The sequence below is a fragment of the Schistocerca serialis genome, chromosome 12 (genome assembly GCF_023864345.2).
Source record: "Schistocerca serialis cubense isolate TAMUIC-IGC-003099 chromosome 12, iqSchSeri2.2, whole genome shotgun sequence".
Lineage (NCBI taxonomy): Eukaryota > Metazoa > Arthropoda > Insecta > Orthoptera > Acrididae > Schistocerca > Schistocerca serialis.
In genome coordinates this window covers 162855267-162876022 of record NC_064649.1, presented here as the reverse complement: position 1 = coordinate 162876022, position 20756 = coordinate 162855267, and the positions used below count along the sequence as shown (strand labels likewise).

At 42.8% G+C, this 20756-nt stretch overlaps 1 protein-coding gene across 2 annotated transcripts in view; it reads right to left on the bottom strand.

The window, feature by feature from the left end:
- Window positions 1–20756, bottom strand: part of LOC126428038 (aminopeptidase Ey-like) — a 417011-nt gene that overhangs the window by 160058 nt on the left and 236197 nt on the right. For both annotated transcript variants that reach the window (XM_050089916.1, XM_050089915.1), the window contains exons 2-3: window positions 18520–18856; window positions 2651–2928 (exon numbers count right to left, since the gene is read on the bottom strand). In XM_050089916.1, the coding sequence (XP_049945873.1) occupies window positions 2651–2928; window positions 18520–18855 (614 nt within the window). In that variant the 5' untranslated portion in view covers window position 18856. The remainder of the gene's footprint in view (window positions 1–2650; window positions 2929–18519; window positions 18857–20756) is intronic.

Genomic DNA, 20756 nt, shown 5'->3' with positions numbered 1-20756 from the left:
ACAGTGAAGGACAGAGGCTATCCAGAAGAGCTCATAAGCTCAATCAAAAGTTAATATCGTTAAACAGAAGTAGAAATTAATACAGGGAAGAAAATGTATCTGAGATATCGTTAAACAGAAGTAGAAATTAATACAGGGAAGAAAATGTATCTGAGATAGAAATCAATCGAAGAGTTGGACAAAGGTGTTCTCTTTCAGCCAGTATTTTTAACGTTTACATGTTCAAAACTTACTTAAAAACTGCTAATTAAATAATTATCCATGAATTAAATCATATAAGCTGCCTATCATCTCCATTTATTAGTGCACCAAGATTAGAGTAATACACAAAAAGTGAAGTTCAGCCCCATGTAGCATTACATTGGCTAAATCAAATACCTATAGAATCTACTATTATAATTTGTTACATAAGACGAATGTTATGGCAATTTAAAGTCAATCTGGATACACTGAGAGAAGAAAGACTACCAAACAAAACCCTAAACTACAACCTAAAAGGGCTGGAAACAATCTGAACACTGGTTTGATGCAGCTCTCCACACCAATCTATCGCACGCACGTCTTTTCATATCTGCATACCTACTGGATATTGCATGCATCGATGTAGTCAAGCCTTGGCCTCCTTCTAAAACTTCTGTCTGTCATAGTTCCTCCTATTAAGAAGTTAACCATTCCTTAGTGACAGAATGTATGATGGCAATGGACATCTATTTTTAGTAAGTCAGAGATCGGGATAATAATGGAATGTCAAGTGAGGAGATGATATAAGAAAATCTACATGGGCAACATAAAAGTGTACAAGACAGTTATGAAGGAAGGTTACAAGAGGCACTCACGCTGCAGTGTAAGTCAAGTCCCTTGGACGATGACCACTATCTTGATCACTATGAAGATTATAATGATGAACTCAAATATTATTCTAAAGACACCATAAACAATTCCAAACATGATCATGGAGATGATACTGAAGATCATCCCAAATATGACCAGCAAATTGTGAAAAATGATCTTTAAGGTGAATTCGGTGATTATCTCAAAGATGATTCAAAAATAATCCAAAGATGATCTCAAAGATGATAGCAAACATGATCCTAAAGTTTACAAAACACATGACCCTCATCATGATCGTGAAGGTGATGCCGATGATGATCATGAAGTTGTTACTGAAGATGATCCTGAAGGTGATACTGAAGATGATCCTGAAGGTGATGCTGAAGATTATACTAGTGATGACTGAAAATTATCAAAAAATAGTGATCTCAAAGGTGATCCCATTGATGATATTGAACAATGTCCAAAATATGACTTCAAAATTATCAAAATATAACCCACAATATGAAATGAAATATGATGCAAAAGATGATCTTAGAGTTGATTGCAAAAATTATATCAAGATTGAACCAAGGATGACTCAAACATGATCCAAAAGTCTGTCAGACAGATGAAACTAAAGATAAACCTGAAGACAAGGTCCAAGATGATTCTGAAGGTGATACTGAAGATGATCCTCATGAAGCCAGTGCAGATTATCCCAAAGATAAGTTGAACATTATCGAAAACTTCTGAAGCTCTCAAAGATGGTCTTGAAGCTGATCAGCAAGATAATCTCAAAAATTATCTAAAAAATGAGCCACAAAAAATGATGGCCAGGAGCTAGTATGACTCGCTACTGAGGGTCCTGTACATACTTAACTGTGTATGTAGACAGTTCAGCCGTTCCAGGAATGGAGGAACTTGACGAGTATTGCCTGTTGATGACACTGATACTAGCAAGGTATTGGTGCCAGGGAGTCCAAGACTGTGAAGAATGTTTTAATTTCAAGCTTGAAGTCAGAACACATGAGAAAACAAATACTTTTTTCCATGTCATGTAACTATCAACCAACAGTTTTCTGATTTTACTCCTTTACTTGGTTTTTGAAACCTTACTTCTTGTCAAATTTTGTTATTCTACATCAAAGGGAAGTACGCTATTGGTTTCAATAAGTGAGTTTTAATCAAAATATGTGAGGTCAATGGCTGTACCTTTTGGCTGCACGGAAGTTTTTTACCTTACAAAGAGTAGACATATCATGCATAATGTAACAAAGTTATTTGCTATGTCAAAACATATTTATATCTATCTCATTAAAACGAGTTACCTATTACATTTTGTACACAATTAAATTCTTTACTCTGTAAATAATCAACAAAATTTAGAAATCAATGATATGTATTAAAAAAATCCTCAAGTTGATATGACGTCATGGGTCACTACTGGTTTCTACTCCCCTATACTCATGTGACGCAAAGTAGATCCGACTATATAGGACATACTCATGTAATGTTGCAGAAACACATTGTCTATGGCGATACGTGATACGTCTGTCTGTTCCTGTGAAAAAAGGTCCTTAACAGACTGGCAGACAGACAACAAAATGATGCTATAAGAGTTCTGTTTTCGACGGCTGAGGTACGGAACACAAATGATCTCACAGATTCTCTCAAAGTTACTATAGATGGTTATCCTAAGGATTATCGTAAACATTATCCAGAGGATAATACCAAAAAAGACCATAGTCTTGACGACGGTCGTGATGAATATCGCAGTACTGATCGCCATAAGCGTGGATCCCATACGTGTATATAAATAGCTGAAGAGGGTGGGCACCTCGTGTCGCCGGAGGTGCGGTCCTGATAGCTGGAGCGGTAGTAGCCAGCTAGGCCCTGCTCCAGCGGGGCGGCGAAGGCGAGCCGCAGGCGGTAGGTGGCGCCGGGCTCCAGCGGGCCGTCCAGCTGGAGCACCAGGAAGTCTCGGTCCGCGTCCAGCCGCACGCGCCTCAGCGCCGGCGCCGGCGGCCCCTGCGACGTCAGTTGCACCGCCTCCTCGTCCACCGTCAGGTTCTTGGCGTGCAGCCGGAACTCGCGCACCGGCGCCGTCGCCGACAGCTGCACAGAGCGCCCAGCATTACTTGACTGCTAGCTGCCCGGGAGGCGGGGTGCGCAGCGGCAGAGTGGGGAGTGGGGAGTGGGGAGAGCGCTACCGGTGGGGGCTGCCCAGGAGTCGGGGTGCGCAGCGGCAGAGTGACGTTTGGGGGAGTGGGATGAGCGCTACCGCTGGGGGCTGCCCGGGAGGCGGGGTGCGCAGCGGCAGAGTGATATTTGGGGGAGTGGGAAAAGCGCTGCCGGTGGGGGCTGCCGGTAGGCGGTGCCGAGCGCTGGAGGGCAAGTGCCATTCTAAACTGAAACCTATGTGCACATTTCTTTGTGGATATTAAGTGGAGCTCCTCCACACCCACACTTGCACAGTGATCATTCAATAGGATCTACTGTCACGCCCACTTTGGTTAGTATCTAAAAATAATTACAGTGAAACTACAAGAGAAACGGCGATTTTTTTTCACCTAGGTTTTAAACATTTGCAACTTTCAGGAAAGTGTCACAAGTGACGAATTTTGAGTAAAATCTACATTTGTGTCGTTGTCATGTTGTGAGGGTACAGGTGTGTAGTATCTGTAAGTGGTTGTTCTTTGGAGGGCGACAATGCCCAGTGGCGCAGAGAGTCGCAAGCAGAGGCAGTTGTTGAGACGCTGTGGAAGGTGTATGCTGCGTGGGCCGAAGGTGGTTGCGTAGCGAAGGATTTATCTCAGTGGTTAATAGTAGTATCACACAGTTTGAATAATAGTGTGTTTATGTTTGTGCAGTGTGATAAAGGACATAAATTAAATTTTAGCAGTTCTTAATGCGTCTTCATCAGTTAGTACCACACAATGGACGAAGTCTCAATATACACAGTCAACTAAAACAAGAGGAATGTAACATAATAATCATTAATTAACCTATATAATCTCCAAGTAGACAGGAGCTTATATTTGGCGACCATGACAGAACCAAATGTAAGCTCCTGTCTCCTTGGAGATTATATGGGTTTTAGTTGACTGTGTGTATCGAGACTTCGTCCATTGTTAAATCGAATGGTGTGGTACTAACTGATGGAGACGCGTTAGGAACTGGTAAAATTTAATTTATTTCCTTTATCACACTGCAGAAACGTAAACACACTATTATTCAAACTGTGTGCCACTACCACTAAACATAGAGATAAATCCTTCGGTACGCAACCGCCTTTGGCTCACGCAGCCTACACCTTCCACAGCCTCGCAACAACTGCCTCTGCTTGCGACTCCTTGTGCCACTGTCGCCCTCCAAAGAACAACCACTTACAGATACTACACACCACTACCCACCACTACCCTCACAATGTGAAAATTTACTTCTTTTGCCAAACACAGCTGAGTTTACACAGTGTCATCTCAGCAACACGTTGTGTGGATGCAACTGCGAGAAAATTCTAGAAAACTGGTTTATTACGTTGATTGAGGAACTAAGGAAAAGCAAACTGAGTACCCTACGAAAACACCCCTTCTTCGCTATAAATTGAATCTGCAATGCCTTCACACGTGTTACTCCAAAACGAGTAGCATTTGCTATTTCACCGACCATTAAAAACTACATTCTTAAATAAAAAAAGCCTGCAGGTATTGGGATAACACAGTAGATCATGAATTGTTGCACAGCACCTATATGGAGAAATACTCCCTTCTTTGTGCGCTATCGCTTGCTGATATCTCATTGTGATATTTCAAACCCGTTTATGAAATATTAAAAATTTTGTGGCTATTTCACTCTGGTTTTATGACCGGTGCACATGATCACAAATCGGTGCACTAAATCACACCAATTTTCTTCAGATTGGGGACAGATAGAGATCTCCACCCAAATCTAAACGAAATTTCATACACAGCAACATATTGTGAGAGATGCATCAAACGCAAAACGATAGCGAGTCCGACTTTCCATTGCAAATTTTTTCGAATTTGCCACAGTGTCTTACTTAAATCACAATAAGTACGATATGGGGACATCAGCATGAAGCTGACATATAAAGCTATAAGTAACGCAAAAATGACTTTTATTACCTAATAGTTTCTGTAAAATCGTTTGAGAATGACTGCAGGGCGCGTGCCTCGATTCCGTCATTGCTGACTGGCCGTAAGGTGGGAGACGCTGCCAGCCTCCCCTTTGGAACAAACGAATGGACTCGCCCAGTGCTTTGGACGAAACCTGGAGACCGTGCAGTGGTCACCGTACCCTCGTGCGGACTCCACAGGTGGGGGGCTCCCTCAAAACCGTGTACCTCACACAACTTGTATTAACAGATTGTGCTAGTAAGACAAAGAACTCGAAAGTCAGCTGTTTATTATTAAGTTACAGGATCACAGAGAGTGATTTATTTTCGTCTGTCTTGGCTCAAATGGCTCTGAGCACTATGGGACTTTACATCTGAGGTCATCAGTCCCCTAGATCTTAGAAATACTTTAACCTAACTAACCTAACATCACACACATCTGTGCCCGAGGCAGCATTCGAACATGCGACCGTAGCGGTCGTGCGGTTCCAGACTGAAGCGCCTAGAACCACTCGGCGACACCGGCCGGCCCTGCAAAATCAGTTATCAAAACATACATCTTTCTTTCTTTCCCTTGTTGCCGTGTTAAAATTAGCTTCTTTTCCCGAAACACAGTGGTGTTTACACAGTTCCACGTCACTAACATGCTAATGTAGCTGCTACGCTAGGTTAGTTAGGTTTAAGTGTTTCTAAGTTCTAGGGGACCTCAGATGTTAAGTCCCATAGTGCTCAGAGCCATTTGAGACTAACCTAGCGACATCACACACATCCGTGCCCGAGGCAGCATTCGAACCTGCGACTCAAACACATCCCAGCATTTGCCTGGAGCAGTTTAGGGAAATCACGCAAAATCTAAATCACGATGGCCAGACGCGGGTTTGAACTGTCGACTTCCCAACATCGAGTCCAGTGCACTAACCACTGCGGCACCTCGCTCGGTCACAAATGAAGCAATTAGACGTTTATTATTTTACCGGTCGTAGGTTTTCCTTAACTTATTGACGTTCATTTGGTCTAAATTGCCAGATAAAAAATACACTGTTTCAAGGTTATGTCGGAATTGCAGCTACATTAGCATGTTAGTGACGTGGAACTGTGTAAACACCGCTGTGTTTCGGGAAAAGAAGCTAATTTTAACACGGCAACAAGGGAAAGAAAGACAGATGTGCAAGACAGATGTGCACAATTCCGACATAACCTTGAAACAGTCTGTTTTTAATCCGGCAATTTAGACCAAGTGAACGCCAATAACTTAAGAAGAACCTACGACCGGTAACATAATAAACGTCTGATTGCTTAATTTGTAACTGAGCGAGGTGCCGCGGTGGTTAGCGCACCGGACTCGATGTCGGGAGATCGACAGTTCAAACCCGCGTCTGGCCATCCTGATTTAGGTTTTCTGTGATTTGCCTAAACTGCTCCAGGCAAATGCTGGGATGGTTCCCTTGAAGGGCATGGCCAACTTCCTTCCCTATCCTTCCCTAATCTGATGGGAGCAATGACCTCGCTGTTTGGTCCTTTCCCCCAAATCCACCAAACAACCTCTGTTTGTGCCGTTACAAAATCCATACTAATTCTTATTTCATCAGCTGCTGATAGTCCACTGAAAAATTACATTATTTCATTGAAAAAGTCTGTATTCGCTCATGTATCACAGTAGACAGCAAAGTTTCACATGTTAGCTATGTGGAAAAATACTGTCCACTTTACAAGCTATCATTCGCCAAAAATAAATTTCAGTTTCTCGAGCCACTTATGAGATCAGAAAGGTATTGTAAACATTTCACTTGCACTCTTGTTTGCACAGACAATCGAAAGTAAGTGCACTGCACAGAATCAATTTTCTCGAGATGCCAGATAGATTGTAACACCCCACCCATCAATTATCTGGTTTTGGTGTGTGTTCACCCCAGCTAATTGACTAACAGACTAACAGATCAACAGAGAGTGCAAAACTGCCGCAATATCGGATAATGAAAAAAAAAAAGTAATAAGGCCCTGTGACTCCTGATTGAACTGCAGTGGCAGTGTTGACATTAATTGGTTCAGAATTGATAACTTTTAATTAAAAAGGGGTGCACATTGATGATATATTCAGGTATTGAACACCAGATGCAAATTTTGAACATAAAATTAAATAAGAAAGTGACTTGGGATTTTAACTACTTGATTGAAAACAGATGCAGTCGATTAGCACAAATTTATTTTAACTCCCGACCTTCAATCATCACATTACAAGACTCTCCTATCAGGCAGTGGTAATAAATTGCGTTTGCGTGGAGTAAAGCGCGATAACTCAAAAGTAATTCCTATTGACTGACCCAGGCGTAATGCGAAGTGCAAGAAGAATTATACAAATCACGTCCCATGAAATCTTCGTGGAAACTTTGCCGACGTGATCCAACAAATTAATCAGTGGCTGGAGCGGGCGCAATATCACCAAATTCAGCGTGGCAGGGTGGCGTCGTTGTGTGGACGTTGGCTGACCTCGTGGTGCTGCAAGGCTGCACTCGTCTATTCACTCCTAGCTATCTTGCTCAGTACATAGCTGAACCAAAACTTCCTATCTCCAAGCTCAATCGTTCCCTTTGATAAGTCCTAAACTGCAGAGATGCTCATTCTTTCTCAGGCAAGCTGAGTAAAGAACGCCACGTCCACACTCCAGGCAAGCTGGCAACGGAAGACCACTATGGAGACTTCTCCCAGTCTGCTCTTCACCTCGGTTTCCCCTCCAGCAAAATCACTTACGCCAATTGCAGCGCAAGTTGCGTTAATTATGTGTCACTTCCCGGCGCTGACCCTTGCCTGCTCTGGGAAGTGAACAAATTCCCACAAAATTTCCCTTCGTCTCAACTTCTGCTATTTAGCTCCTCCCAGGCCACCCATCAAGGTTACAATCTGCACAAACACCAATTTTTCCGGAATTCCGACTCTCAGGAGAGTACTTCAAATTCCTTGGTCCTACATTCGCATCGGAGGCCAGAGTATTTCATTCTGTCGCTCTTCACCTGATTTACTTCAGACTCTGTGGACCGTGAATTCAGCGTGAAGTTGCTATAGTCACGAACACGCATATTTTGACCTCTGCTGACCGCTCCACCGTAACTTTGCACGGCTTTCTCGCACGTTTCACTGAAAACGGGATGACGGACATTTATCAACAAGTGTACAATTTCTCCATCTGTTTCCCAGTACACCAGCATGGGGTCAACCACCCCCTCACTGCCACTCATCTTAAGGCGGCTGGAGGCCGCGCCCCGTTACCGCTTTCTCAGAGCTTGAGCCGCCCTAAGCTTCCTATTGTCGCTTCCCTTCACCACTCCCTAGCTGGCCACGGTCAATTCTGAGTACTTCCCTGGGGTAAACTAGCCTCCAGTAAATCGACGCATTTCCACGAAGTTTTCATGTCGCATGAATTACTTTAAAACCATCACCCGACATTAATTATTCCAATATGTCCATACTATACCCTCTACAAGATGCATTGTGCCTTGTCAGTGATTTTTGTTCAGACCTACTGTTCGCTCAACACGAGTTAGGTGATCTTTAATGACAAGATATAAATGTGGTCTCAAGTTTAAAGAAAAATTCAATGTGTTAAGTGCATCTCGTACACAGCAGTATTTGGAGTAACTGCACCAAACACAAACTATAGCTACCCCTTTTTCCTTTGCAAAGTATTCGACTTAAGCACTGTACATTACTAAATCAAGGAATATCACAATAACTATGATCCTTAACGAGATTATAGGTAGTTCATCATTAAACTAACGAATGAGGCTGCGAATGTGTGAGAATCCTTTTTTTTCTCCCCCAAACAGTTTCTTTAAAATCATTTGTGTAAGGTTGCCATGCAGCCGGCATGCAGAAACCTCCGTTCCTGCTGTGTAGCTGAGGTGGGCAGAGAACGTTAGACGAAGCTCATGGGTGCGTACCCAGTGGGAAACTGAGGGGTAGAGTTGCCCAGCACTGACAACGAGGATGAGCCTCTGTGCATCGGCAAGGTAATCCTGCACAAACTCCACATCCTATCGAACCGTGGGCTTCTGAGGCCAGGAACAGCCTCATTAGAATCCTCTGGCACCTTCTCCCGCATCATTTTAGAAAATAGTTCAAATGCTTAAACACTAAAGTGAGCAACGTGTCGAGGGTTAGGATAAATTAGCTCGCGGGTCTGGGAGGGGAGGAATGCTTCAACATACTGTGGTTTTAATGGCGTGAAAAGACCACTGACGCTAAATTCGGTAGAGACTGGATATTTCTGGCTTTCATCGTACTTAGATATGATCAGTGTAACTTACTGAACCGGTGCGATGCTATTCTTAAAACAGCTCGAAAACTGTCTTTGAAAATTTCCAATTGCTGCTAACTAAATAGCATTTATAACTCATCAACTTAGTCACTATCTAAAACTAACTGCAACAATATTTCAGCTATCTTGAAGCAGAGACGACTCCGCTGGCTGGGACACGTCCACCGTATGGATCCTGACAGATTACTACGTGAGGTGATGCTTGGAGAGATCTCTATAGCCAAAAGACCTGTAGGACGTCCTGTATTGAGGTGCAAGGACTCCTGTAAACGAGATATGGAGAGCTTTGGAATCGACACAAACAAATGGGAGGCATGGCCTACCATGAGACCAGAGTGGCGTGATGATATATCATCTGGAATGTCGAAGCACGATGAAGGCTTGTTAGATAGATTAAGGCAGAAAAAGCTTCGCAATGCTACCACTGCTCCTGCCTCAGCAGCCAGATACACTTGTGACAATTGAGGCAAGAGATGTCTTGCTGCCATTGGCTTGACAAGTCATATGAAAAAACGCAACCCATAAACACACAGACATTGTAACAATCATCTACCAAGATGTCGTGGCCTATATGTATATATGGTAGTTGAGTGTGGACATGGAAGTTTTGTTGTCACAGAGTAGCTGCTTCGAATCTTGCTAGTAAGAAGTTCTTTTAACCTTTACAATACATATTACTTAAAAATGCAAATGTTGCTAATAAATACTGAATCACAATCTTTTACTAATAAAATTAGCTTTGATTACTGTTTACATGGAAACTGAATATTCACAATAAACTAAAATTTGTGTGTGGTGCCTGTTGTTTCAGACTTGTCCAAAAGAACAGAAACCATTATGATCCTGCAACCACTATGGATCAAGACAAAAACGAAATCTGCCAATGGGTACTGATTTACCGGGTGGTAAAAAAGTCAGTATAAATTTTAAAACTTAATAAACCACGGAATAATATAGATAGAGAGGTAAAAATTGACACACATGCTTGGAATGATATGGGGTTTTATCAGAACCGAAAAAAAAGTATTGCTAGATGCATGAAAGATCTCTTGCGCGCGTCGTTTGGTGATGATCGTGTGCTCAGCCGCCACTTTCGTCATGCTTGGCCTCCCAGGTCCCCAGACCTCAGTCCGTGCCATTATTGGCTTTGGGGTTACCTGAAGTAGCAAGTGTATCGTGATCGACCGACATCTCTAGGGATGCTGAAAGACAACATCTGACGCCAATGCCTCACCATAACTCCGGACATGATTTACAGTGCTGTTGACAACATTATTCCTCGACTACAGCTATTGTTGAGGAATGATTGTGGACATATTGAGCATTTCCTGTAAAGAACATCATCTTTGCTTTGTCTTACTTTGTTATGCTAATTATTGCTATTCTGATCAGATGAAGCGCCATCTGTCGGACATTTTTTGAACGTTTGTATTTTTTTGGTTCTAATAAAACCCCATGTCATTCCAAGCATGTGTGTCAATTTGTGCCTCTCTATCTACATTATTCCGTGATTTATTCAGTTTTCAAATTTATACTGACTTTTTGATCACGCGGTATATTAAATTGGTAAGTTGAAAATTTGTGCTGCTGGACTGGGATTCGAATCTCTGTCTCCTGCTTGCTAGGCAGATGTGCTGACCAGTATGCCATTCAGACACAGTGGTCACCACCCCAGCGCACCTCCCAACAGGCCCAAATCCTCAACTTGACACGACACATTACTGATGTAGCGCCCCTTGCTCATTAGCCTCATTACTCGCAGCATCTCGCCAATTTACATAAGACTTGATGTGCATCCATGCTGGAAGGACCATTAGCCGCCACTGCCTTAATAGTTGAGAATCTGGGTCTGACGGGAGGCATACTAGGATCGAGTGTGCAGCTGTGGTGACCACTGTCGTACTCCTTTAGGAAATCATCCTGGTCTGCACAAAATTGGAAAGGGTCATTGGGTAAGACTGCATCGCCAGTTTGCTTCACCTCACAACTGGGTCTACACTGTCACAAAACTTGCTCGGAGCCTAAAACCTCAGACCAACACATACATGGGACAGGGTATTAAGACATCTCCAGGAGGCTTCACGCCAGTACCCTAATACACCACCTTTATCCTAGATAACAGTCTGACTTTGAGGAACAAGAGAGGTCACAAGTTTCTTTATGCTGTATGCTGCTGATTGATGACTACACCCCATAGACCTACGGCTGGGATGTGGACTGCTATTTTCCACCATCTATCCCAAATAGTCCCAGACACTACTTCTGGGATTAACTCTGCATAATTTACCATGCTACTGCAAGTGCAGTCGGATGCATGTGTGCTCATCATGCATCAGCATCATCATCAGCATCATCATCATCATCATCATCATCATCATCATCATCATCATCATCATCTGCTAGATGGCGGCAAGGAAGGAGAAGAATTTTTGTTTGATAGAATATGTGAAGAGTTTGTCGGCTGTGCCCGGCCAGTGTGCTTTCGCACGTGAATATGGAAAATCTGTATCTTGTTTCCAGAGTATTTTGCTTCGGTTTCGCCAGTTCCGTCACAGCGGTTGCCCGTCTAAAAGAAATAGCACGAGACGACCGCGTATCTCAAATGGAAATCGCGGAGTGCTTGAGACAGAGCTTTTGGCGAAGTCCAGAAATGTCAACTGTGCGTGCAAGTTGCGAATTGGGGATTCCGCGGAAAACAGCGTGGAATATTTTTCGGCTGCGTTTGCATTCCAAACACAACAGTTCACAACTGTTACAGCAACCGACTTCAGATGATTACAACCACCGAGTGGAGTTTCATACCTGAATGCAGCAAGCTATGGAAGATGGTGACCACTTTGGAGAGACATCGATGTCACGTGACGAGGTGGTTTTCCCCCTGTCGAGAAACGCGAACTTTCAGTGTGTCAGAGCGGGGGTTGTGAACTGCCGCTTGTCTGACTGGAGTTGGAAAGCGGTTCGCCAAAAGTGAATGCTGTCTGTGCCATACCTGAGACAGTGGTGTGTGTACGGTTTATTTTCCTCTATCGAGCAGATGGTGCCAGGTTCCGTGTACCTGGACTTGTTGTAGTTGTTGTCCTCGAGTGTCATTTTCCAAGAAGACAGGGCTCCACCTCACTGGAGCACAGCTGGACACTTCTCTCAACAGAGAACTGCCACTGCTCTAGGTTATACTCCTCTATTGCTGTCCGCAGCTCGTCGTCTAGTGGATCACAGGGTCCCACATTCGATTCCCAGCCAGGTTGGGGATTTTCCCTGCCCAGGGACTGGGTGTTCGTGTTGTCATCATTTCATTATCATCATTCTTGATAGTGGCTCGATTGGATTGTGTAAAAATTTGTCTGTGTAGAAATTGGGATTTTGTACAGTCGCTGATAACGGTGCAGTCGCGTGCCCCACAAACCAATCATAATCATCCTCATCATCATCATCATCATCCTCATCTTCTGTTGCAATGTCTCCCCCCCCCCCTCTCCCGAGATCGCCAAACCTCCACGCCACGTGATTTCTTCCGATGGGGTTATGTTAAGGACAAAGTTTATGTATCCCCAATGCCAACAACGATGCAAGAACTGTGGTGTTCTGTGGAGGACACTGACAGAAACATGTTAGTGGATATACAGATGGAACTGGATTACCATTTGGTTGTGTGACAGGTGACCGAGGACACATGCACTTAACATTTGCAGAATGTGCCAGAAATTTCTGAGTGTATCTACCTTCATGTACCACCCGGAGTCTACATCGTCTATTCGTACATAAACACTATTTATTATTTATTTATTTATTAAAATTGCGGAGTGGCCCACCACCTTGGTAACTATAGTGGATCGTTTTCTAACACAAACTAGACAATTTTCAGAATTTTAGTGATTTTCTTGTTTTTTTATATAATTAAATTGTTAATTAATAAGGAAAACAAAACAAAAAACACAAGATATGCGAAGAACTGGGAAAAAATTACTTACTATGTTCTTAAGAAGAAAAGAATACAATAAAGGAAAGATTTAGATAACAAACTGGGTCCCATTTCCTGGCTACTTCAAGTGGGAGGGCTTCAGTAAAGACCTGTCTTTCTGAATTAACATATTTTATTCTACTGTAGCTACTATCTATGTCGTGATGTAAATTCTACATGATCTGTGTATAAGGTATGACAGTACTATTTGTTACTACAATTGCTTCCTCCACTTAGCCACGCCATAAGCACTTCGAGCCTCGGGAGGTGACCTCGAGCCTCGTCCCCCGAAGGGCGCTTCTTACCTTTGTTGTGTGCTTGTGTCTTGCAGTTTGCAGCTTAAACATTTTACAAATTACACATTCACATGTTTGAAAACAATGATCCGAAGAACCAAACAATTACTTGTTTCACTTGTACAAACAGAAAAATTCGTTGTTTTATTTCTATTACTACCTCATTTCTGAATTCCATGCTTGTATTACTCGTAGTATTGTTGCAGTCGTGTGATCTGCTACTATGCCATGGATATATCTGGTGTGGTACTGGAGTGTTCATCCCATCATATGTATCTGTAAGTTCATCTCTTTCCATATCAGTGTTCGAATCTCTATTGTCCCACACATGATGTTGTGGTGTAGAGTGTGTTTCGGATCGTGATCTTGTATATGGTCGTTGCTGCTTGCAAGTCTTGTGTAGCGCTCTTGATATTCCATCAGTGATGCAGTTAAGCACACTCCAGTTGGCTGGCCGGGGTGGCCGAGCGGTTCTAGGCGCTACAGTCTGGAACCGCGCGGCCGCTACGGTCGCAGGTTCGAATCCTGCCTCGGGTATGAACGTGTGTGATGTCCTTAGCTTAGTTAGGTTTAAGTAGTTCTAAGTTCTAGGGGACTGATGACCTTAGATGTTAAGTCCGATAGTGCTCAGAGCCATTTGAACACTCCAGATGTATGGGCGTCTTAAAGCTTGCCCTGTGTCCTTGATTTCTAATGTGAGCCTTGTATGTACGTGTGTGTGTGTGTGTGTGTGTGTGTGTGTGTGTGAGTGTGTGTGTGTGTGTGTGTGTGTGTGTGTGTGTGTGTGTGTCACATTTTAGTGTTTTGTTTTTGGGGATCCATGTTGCCCACATTCACACACATCACTCTGGCTAAGGCCAAAGCGGTGCAGGTGTTTAGGCAAGGGCTATAGCTCATCAGGAAGTGTACCATACCACGACTTGGGTCAACATGTCTAAGCCTCAACCATTCCTGGGTGATTGATGTCTCAACCTTACAAAGATTTAATTGGCGTTTTTCTGTAATGTACTCTCCTGTTATCTCATAAACCTCATCCAATCTCCCGTTTTTGAGCCAGTATGCTGCTATTCTGTGTATAATGGTTACAAGAACAGAGTGTGTTGCAAGTACAACGCATACGGTTCTCAAAGACGTGGTGTCCCTGACATCCACCTCTGTGTCCACGCCTCACAATGGTTTTTCGGGTCGTGAGTGACAGATAATGTGCCCAGGCATTTCCTGCACATTATAGATTCAAAGAGGTCTGCACGATACATTCGCTGTGTCTCCAATGATAATGGTAGCCTGTAGTGAGTTGAGTTTATTGTAGTGAGTTTGTGCATTAGTTTTGTCACTTTTTTAAGTTGTAAGTCTTAGGCGCTCGTTGAATGTGAGTCATTCATTGAGGTGAATCCCAAGGTATTTTGTTGTTATTTTCTCTGTATGCTAGTGTTGTTCAGCCTAATGGTGAGGTTTTTCTGCAAGGCTGCTTTCATCAGTAAATTCTTATTTGCTGCAATTGTGAGCTTATTATGGCTGCACAAGTCACTCATTTTTATAAGGAGTTTTGTAGCCTTGCTTTCGAGTTGCATTCTCTGGTTTACAGTCATTACTACTTGCAAGTCGTCAGCATAGTACCATACCCTTCACTCTATCATCTTCGTGCAGATTGTTTAGGAGCGGTTCTATGGAAATATCCCACAAAATGTGGCCATAGATTGAGACTTGTGGGGATACTTTTGTTATTTTCTTGATAACCTTTCGTGATCCTGCATGCCATTGCAACATCCCATCTTTTCAGTAGGCGAGCAAGCTATTGTATACGACTGTCGGTGTGTGCATCTCTCGCAGCCTTGGGAACAAGGCAGGCCGCCAGAGATTGTCGAAGGTGCCTGCTACATATATTGCTATTGCTACTGCGTATATTTCTTGTGCCACACCGCGTATATGGCCAGCAAAAGGCTCTATGCCATATGAATACTGTGCACACACGGATAATCGAAGACTCTCGTCCATGCATAATTTGAGCTGTGGCTACACCTTCAGAACAAAATTGTGTTATTTTTGCGACTGTGTGATTAATGTTCGCTATTACAATTGCAGCCTTGGCCTCTTGCGTCCCGGTAATTGTAACGAGACGTTTGGGAAAGCCTGAAAAGTCACCCATCACATATATGTGGTACTTGGAGACAGATTATATATGCCTGTATGATCTTCCCATAGGGGGGAGGGAGCGGGGGGGGGGGGGTGGCGGCTAGTAAAGGCATAGTAGGACTTAGGTGCTGTCTCTTTAGGGTCGTAATAAACCCTCCCATGCGCCCAGATGAAGTACATTGCGCGCATGCTTGTCAAGAGAGTCTGGAGAGCTCACAGTTGTTGGGTGGGACGTTCTCTGTCCCATGTATCATTCTGTCGGTACGCTCTGTTGTATTGTTTTGTGTTGTTTGGGGTTTCTGTGTGTGTTGTGTGAAACATTCCGACATTTACCTTCCTCTGCTGTTTGCCTACACTGGGAATTGTGTGTGGATGAAGTATTTTTAACTGTATTATTAGGCAGATTGTTTGTATTCAGCATTGGACTTTCAGGATCTCTGTTTTTGGAATAATGTCTGCTCACCTCGAGGTTATTTGGCAACTGAACGTTTATTCCATGGCTCCGTGGGTCCTCTGCGTCTGTGATACAACCATATGTAAAACGTACAGGCTTCAAGTGCAGTTTCCATTTACTACAGTTACGTAATTTTACTGATGTGTTTTGACCTGTTAACAGGTATGTATCTCTTTGTGTATTGGTATGTCAATAAACAGTGCATCGAGATCTGATGAATCGTTTAGCCTCATGTTGTATTAGTACGAGGCGTGTTTTTAAAGTAAATACTGTTTTGAAATTCCGCCACTGCAGCGCCTCGGTCGGCCTTCGGCGCGTGATCGCTGTGTGCTGCACTCTGTTGGCAAGCCACTGACGCCATTACAGTGTCATTCGGCGTGTTTACGTTTTCTTGTAAGTATCTGATATGTTCCTCGGACTGATAATCCCGCCGACTGTGAGATATGAGCTGTGATTCGTTTTGTTAGTGACAAAGGCGTGAAAGTGGCTGAAATTCATCAGTGAAGTGTACAGAGAAAACATTATGAGCGATGGGATCATACAGAAATTGGCGATTTGGTTCAGAAAGTTGATGAAAAACTGAGAGAGAACGGACACTTCACGATTTCAACTTTGTGGGATGAATTTCCTCACATGTCAAGAAGTGCGGTTTAGCAATTATTACAGAATGTTTCAGTTGTCGAAAGTTATGCTCGTGCTGGGTACCGAAAATGCTGCCTGAGGTGCAGAAAAGCAAGCATTTAGCCAGTTCTTTCACTTTCCCAGAGTGGTACAGTGAGGGATGTGACGAACTTTTAAGCCAAATTGTCACCAAAACATGAGTGGCTTACGTTGCACCTCTATCAAAACAGCAATCTGTGAAATGCCGCCATTCAATATCAGCCACAAAAGTGAAGTTCAAACTAACAATTTCAACCTGGAAAACCACGTCTACCAGTTTTTGGGAGTCAGGAAGGGGGTTTACTTCTGGATTTCTTGCCTCCTGGTGACACCACAAACTCTGCGAGATATTACGAGAACTTTAAAAAACCGAGCCGTGCACTGCAAAACAAAAGGCGTGGCGCACTGAGTACGGGGATTGTTTTGCATCGCGACAATGCCCATCAACATGCAGCCGAGAGAAGTCGGAAGCCGACTGGATCATTCGACTGGGAACCCCTCTGTGCAGCGCCGATCTAGCGCCCGGTGAGTGGCACGCGTTCCGGCATTTGGAGCAGCCGTCAGGGTGGTCAGTGTCGTGAAGACAATGAAGAAGCCAAAACAACAGTCTTGTAGAGACTGTCTAATGAGGTTGCCGATTTATAAGAAGATGGTATTGAAAAGTTGGTTGTACAACATGATAAGTGCCTTAAGGGGGGTAGGACGTCAAACGAGCCGACTTGGAGCAGGAGAGGCACCACACGACATTTTAGTTTCCACTGTCTATACTTTTACAAATCAATTCATAAAACTTTGTCAACATGACCAGGAGGGATTCAGAATTCACACTCTTAGCAATGTAAGTTCAAAAATATAACAAAAGAAATTTTTTTACATGTGAAATTTCATCATTATTTCACTTACTATTGGCTGCATTTGTTGCTATAGGTACACTTTTCTTCATAACTAAGAGAGATTCTTCGATGAATTTTGCACAGCATACAAACCATACTTACAGGTGTATGAAACTCTAGAATTTTCCAAATATATTAAAAACTGTGGTAAAAATTGAGATAATTAACCATAAAATTTGAGTTTTTTCTAAACATGAAGTTTAAAATGTAACAGCTCATTCATTTTTCATTAATTAAATAAATTCTAGAGTTTCATACACCTGTAGGTGTGGTTTGTATGCTGTGCAAAATTCATCGAAGAATCTCTCTTAGTTATGAAGAAAAGTGTACCTATAGTAACAAATACAGCCAATAGTAAGTTAAAAAAGTGATGAAATTTCACACGTAAACAAATTTATTTTGTTATATTTTTTAACTTACATTGCTAAGAGTGTGAATTCTGAATCCCTCCTGGTCATGTTGACAAAGTTTTATGAATTTATTTGTAAAAGTATAGACAGTGGAAACTAAAATGTTGTGTGGTGCCTCTCCTGCTCCAAGTCAGCCCGTTTGACGTCCTACCCCCCTTAATATTGGTGAGAATTATGTACAATAGTAGATTAAACTGCTGGTTCTCATATAAAAAATTTTGAAGAAAATTAAACTTCTTTTATTTTTATTTAGAAATGACAGTTACTAAAAAAACATGTCTCGTGTTGAAATCGTAGGTATATGTGGAACATTGAGAGTAATGGTGATAGTAAATTACACTGGGGAGCGGCAGTGGAACAGGAAGGAAATAACTGTGTACTTTGTCTGGTTCCACACCTGCCCCTTCCAGCACAGAAGCCATCCGTCGTTCCACCACAGCTGGTGCTGTGCTTACCGTGATAACAACGTGCCCTTTGAACATGAAGCCCTCGCTGTCATCGCCCAGGTAGGTCTCTAAGAAGATGTCGTAGTGCGAGGGCAGCACCTCATTTGAGAGGCGGAATGATGACGAAGCACTGGTCGTAACACTGACTGTAGCACTGGTCCCAGACGTGTGGGAGTCGTGCAGATTCCCACGCGCCGGCCCAGACACCGGGGTCGCAGCCACGCTGCTTTTGTCGTCTTGCAAGTCAGGCCCCGTCCCAGACGCCGACCGGGACTGCAGCAGCAGCGCCAGCAAGCACAGCACTGCAGCTCGCCAAGGGGGCGGTTGCAGCATCGACAGGCCCATCCTGAAAGAAAAAAGAAAAAACTCCAAGTCCACTCACTTTTTCTCTTAGCCCACAGGCCACGCCACTGTCACATATTGCATAATGCCATACAGGATAGAAAAAAAAAAAAAAACGTGGCACATATTCATACAGGAGGTAGCGTTGGTCAAAGTTACAAGAAAAGTGCCTGTTATGATACGTGTGGAAACTTGTAACAACAACGACTCTGTACTGTTGTACGATAAACTTGTGTAATTGATGTTCTGATTTAATTTCTTTTTGTTTCATGCCATTATGTTAAGAAAACTGTAAATTAGTTTCAATGTGAATATTAATGTTTATGTCAAACGTCAAGTAATATTGTAATAGAATTGAAATGTTTCCCCAAGGATCGGTGCTGGGGCCACTGCTGTTTCTTATTTATATAAATGATATGCCTTCTAGTTTTGCAGGTGATTCAAAAATATTTCTGTTTGCTGATGACACCAGCTTGGTAGTGAAGGATCTTGTCTGTAATATTGAAACAGTATCAAATAATGTAGTTCATGAAATAAGTTCGTGGCTTCTGGAAAATAATTTGATGCTAAATCACAGTAAGACTCAGTTTTTACAGTTTCTAACTCACAATTCAACAAGAACCGATATTTTGATCAGACAGAATGGGTATATTATAAGCGAGACGGAACAGTTCAAGTTCCTAGGCGTTCGGATAGATAGTAAGCTGTTGTGGAAAGCCCATGTTCAGGATCTTGTTCAGAAAGTAAATGCTGCTTTATTTGCCATTAGAACAGTGTCTGAAATAAGTGACAGTTCAACACGAAAAGTAGTCTACTTCTCGTATTTTCATACGCTTGTGTCATATGGCATTATTTTTTGAGGTAATTCTTCTGATTCAAAAAGGGTGTTTTTGGCTCAAAAACGGGCTGTTGGAGCTATATGTGGTGTAAGTTCGAGAACCTCTTGTCGACCCCTATTCAACAGTCTGGGAATTCTGACATTGCCCTCACAGTATATATTTCCTTTAATGTCATTTGTTGTTAGCAATATTAGCCTATTCCCAAGAGTTACCAGCTTTCACTCAGTTAATACTAGGCATAAATCAAATCTGCATGTGGAATGCACTTCCTTGACTCTTGTGCAGAAAGGAGTGCAGTATTCTGCTGCAACGATTTTCAAAAAGCTACCACAAGACCTCAAAAAGCTTAGCAGTAGCTCAAACACTTTTAAGTCTAAACTGAAGAGTTTCCTCATGGCTCACTCCTTCTATTCTGTCGAGGAACTCCTGGAAGACCTAAAAAATTAAGCAAATTCCAGTGTTACACTGTTGATTTTCTTTATTTAAACTTAAGACTTATCGCCTGAATATGTTTCTTATATTTCATTTTATCTGTTTCTACTATCGTGTTATAATTCCATGTATTGACTCGTTCCATGACCATGGAGACTTCTCCTTAATTTTGTCCAACGGAACAATAAATAAATAAATAAATAAAAATAAATAAAATGTAACAAATGTTGAAATTGTTGTAAGATGTTTAAAATTGTAACTGTGCGTCTGGTCCATACGTGATATGTAGAATGCAAAACCTCGATGAATACCTGGTCTGTCAGAGAGAGGCAAAAGGTGGGTGGCAGGCGAGCGCGGGAAAATGCACGCGGGCGCTGCACGGCACAACGGGCTCAGCTGTAGTAGTTGGAGTTTGGCACTGGTTTGAGCAACACCTCCTGGAGCGAGGAGGCTCTCCTGCAAGACGTAGCTTCACTGAGCCTCGGGTATGCCGTTCCAACGCCCACACAGCACGGCAAAATTGCACAGGCACTACATCGAAAAGTATTGCGACGCTAAGAAGAATTAAAGTGCCGGTACGTCAATCTGTGGTTGTATGTCTGCTCTGTGCCTCGCCATCTCGCCGCCCGCCAA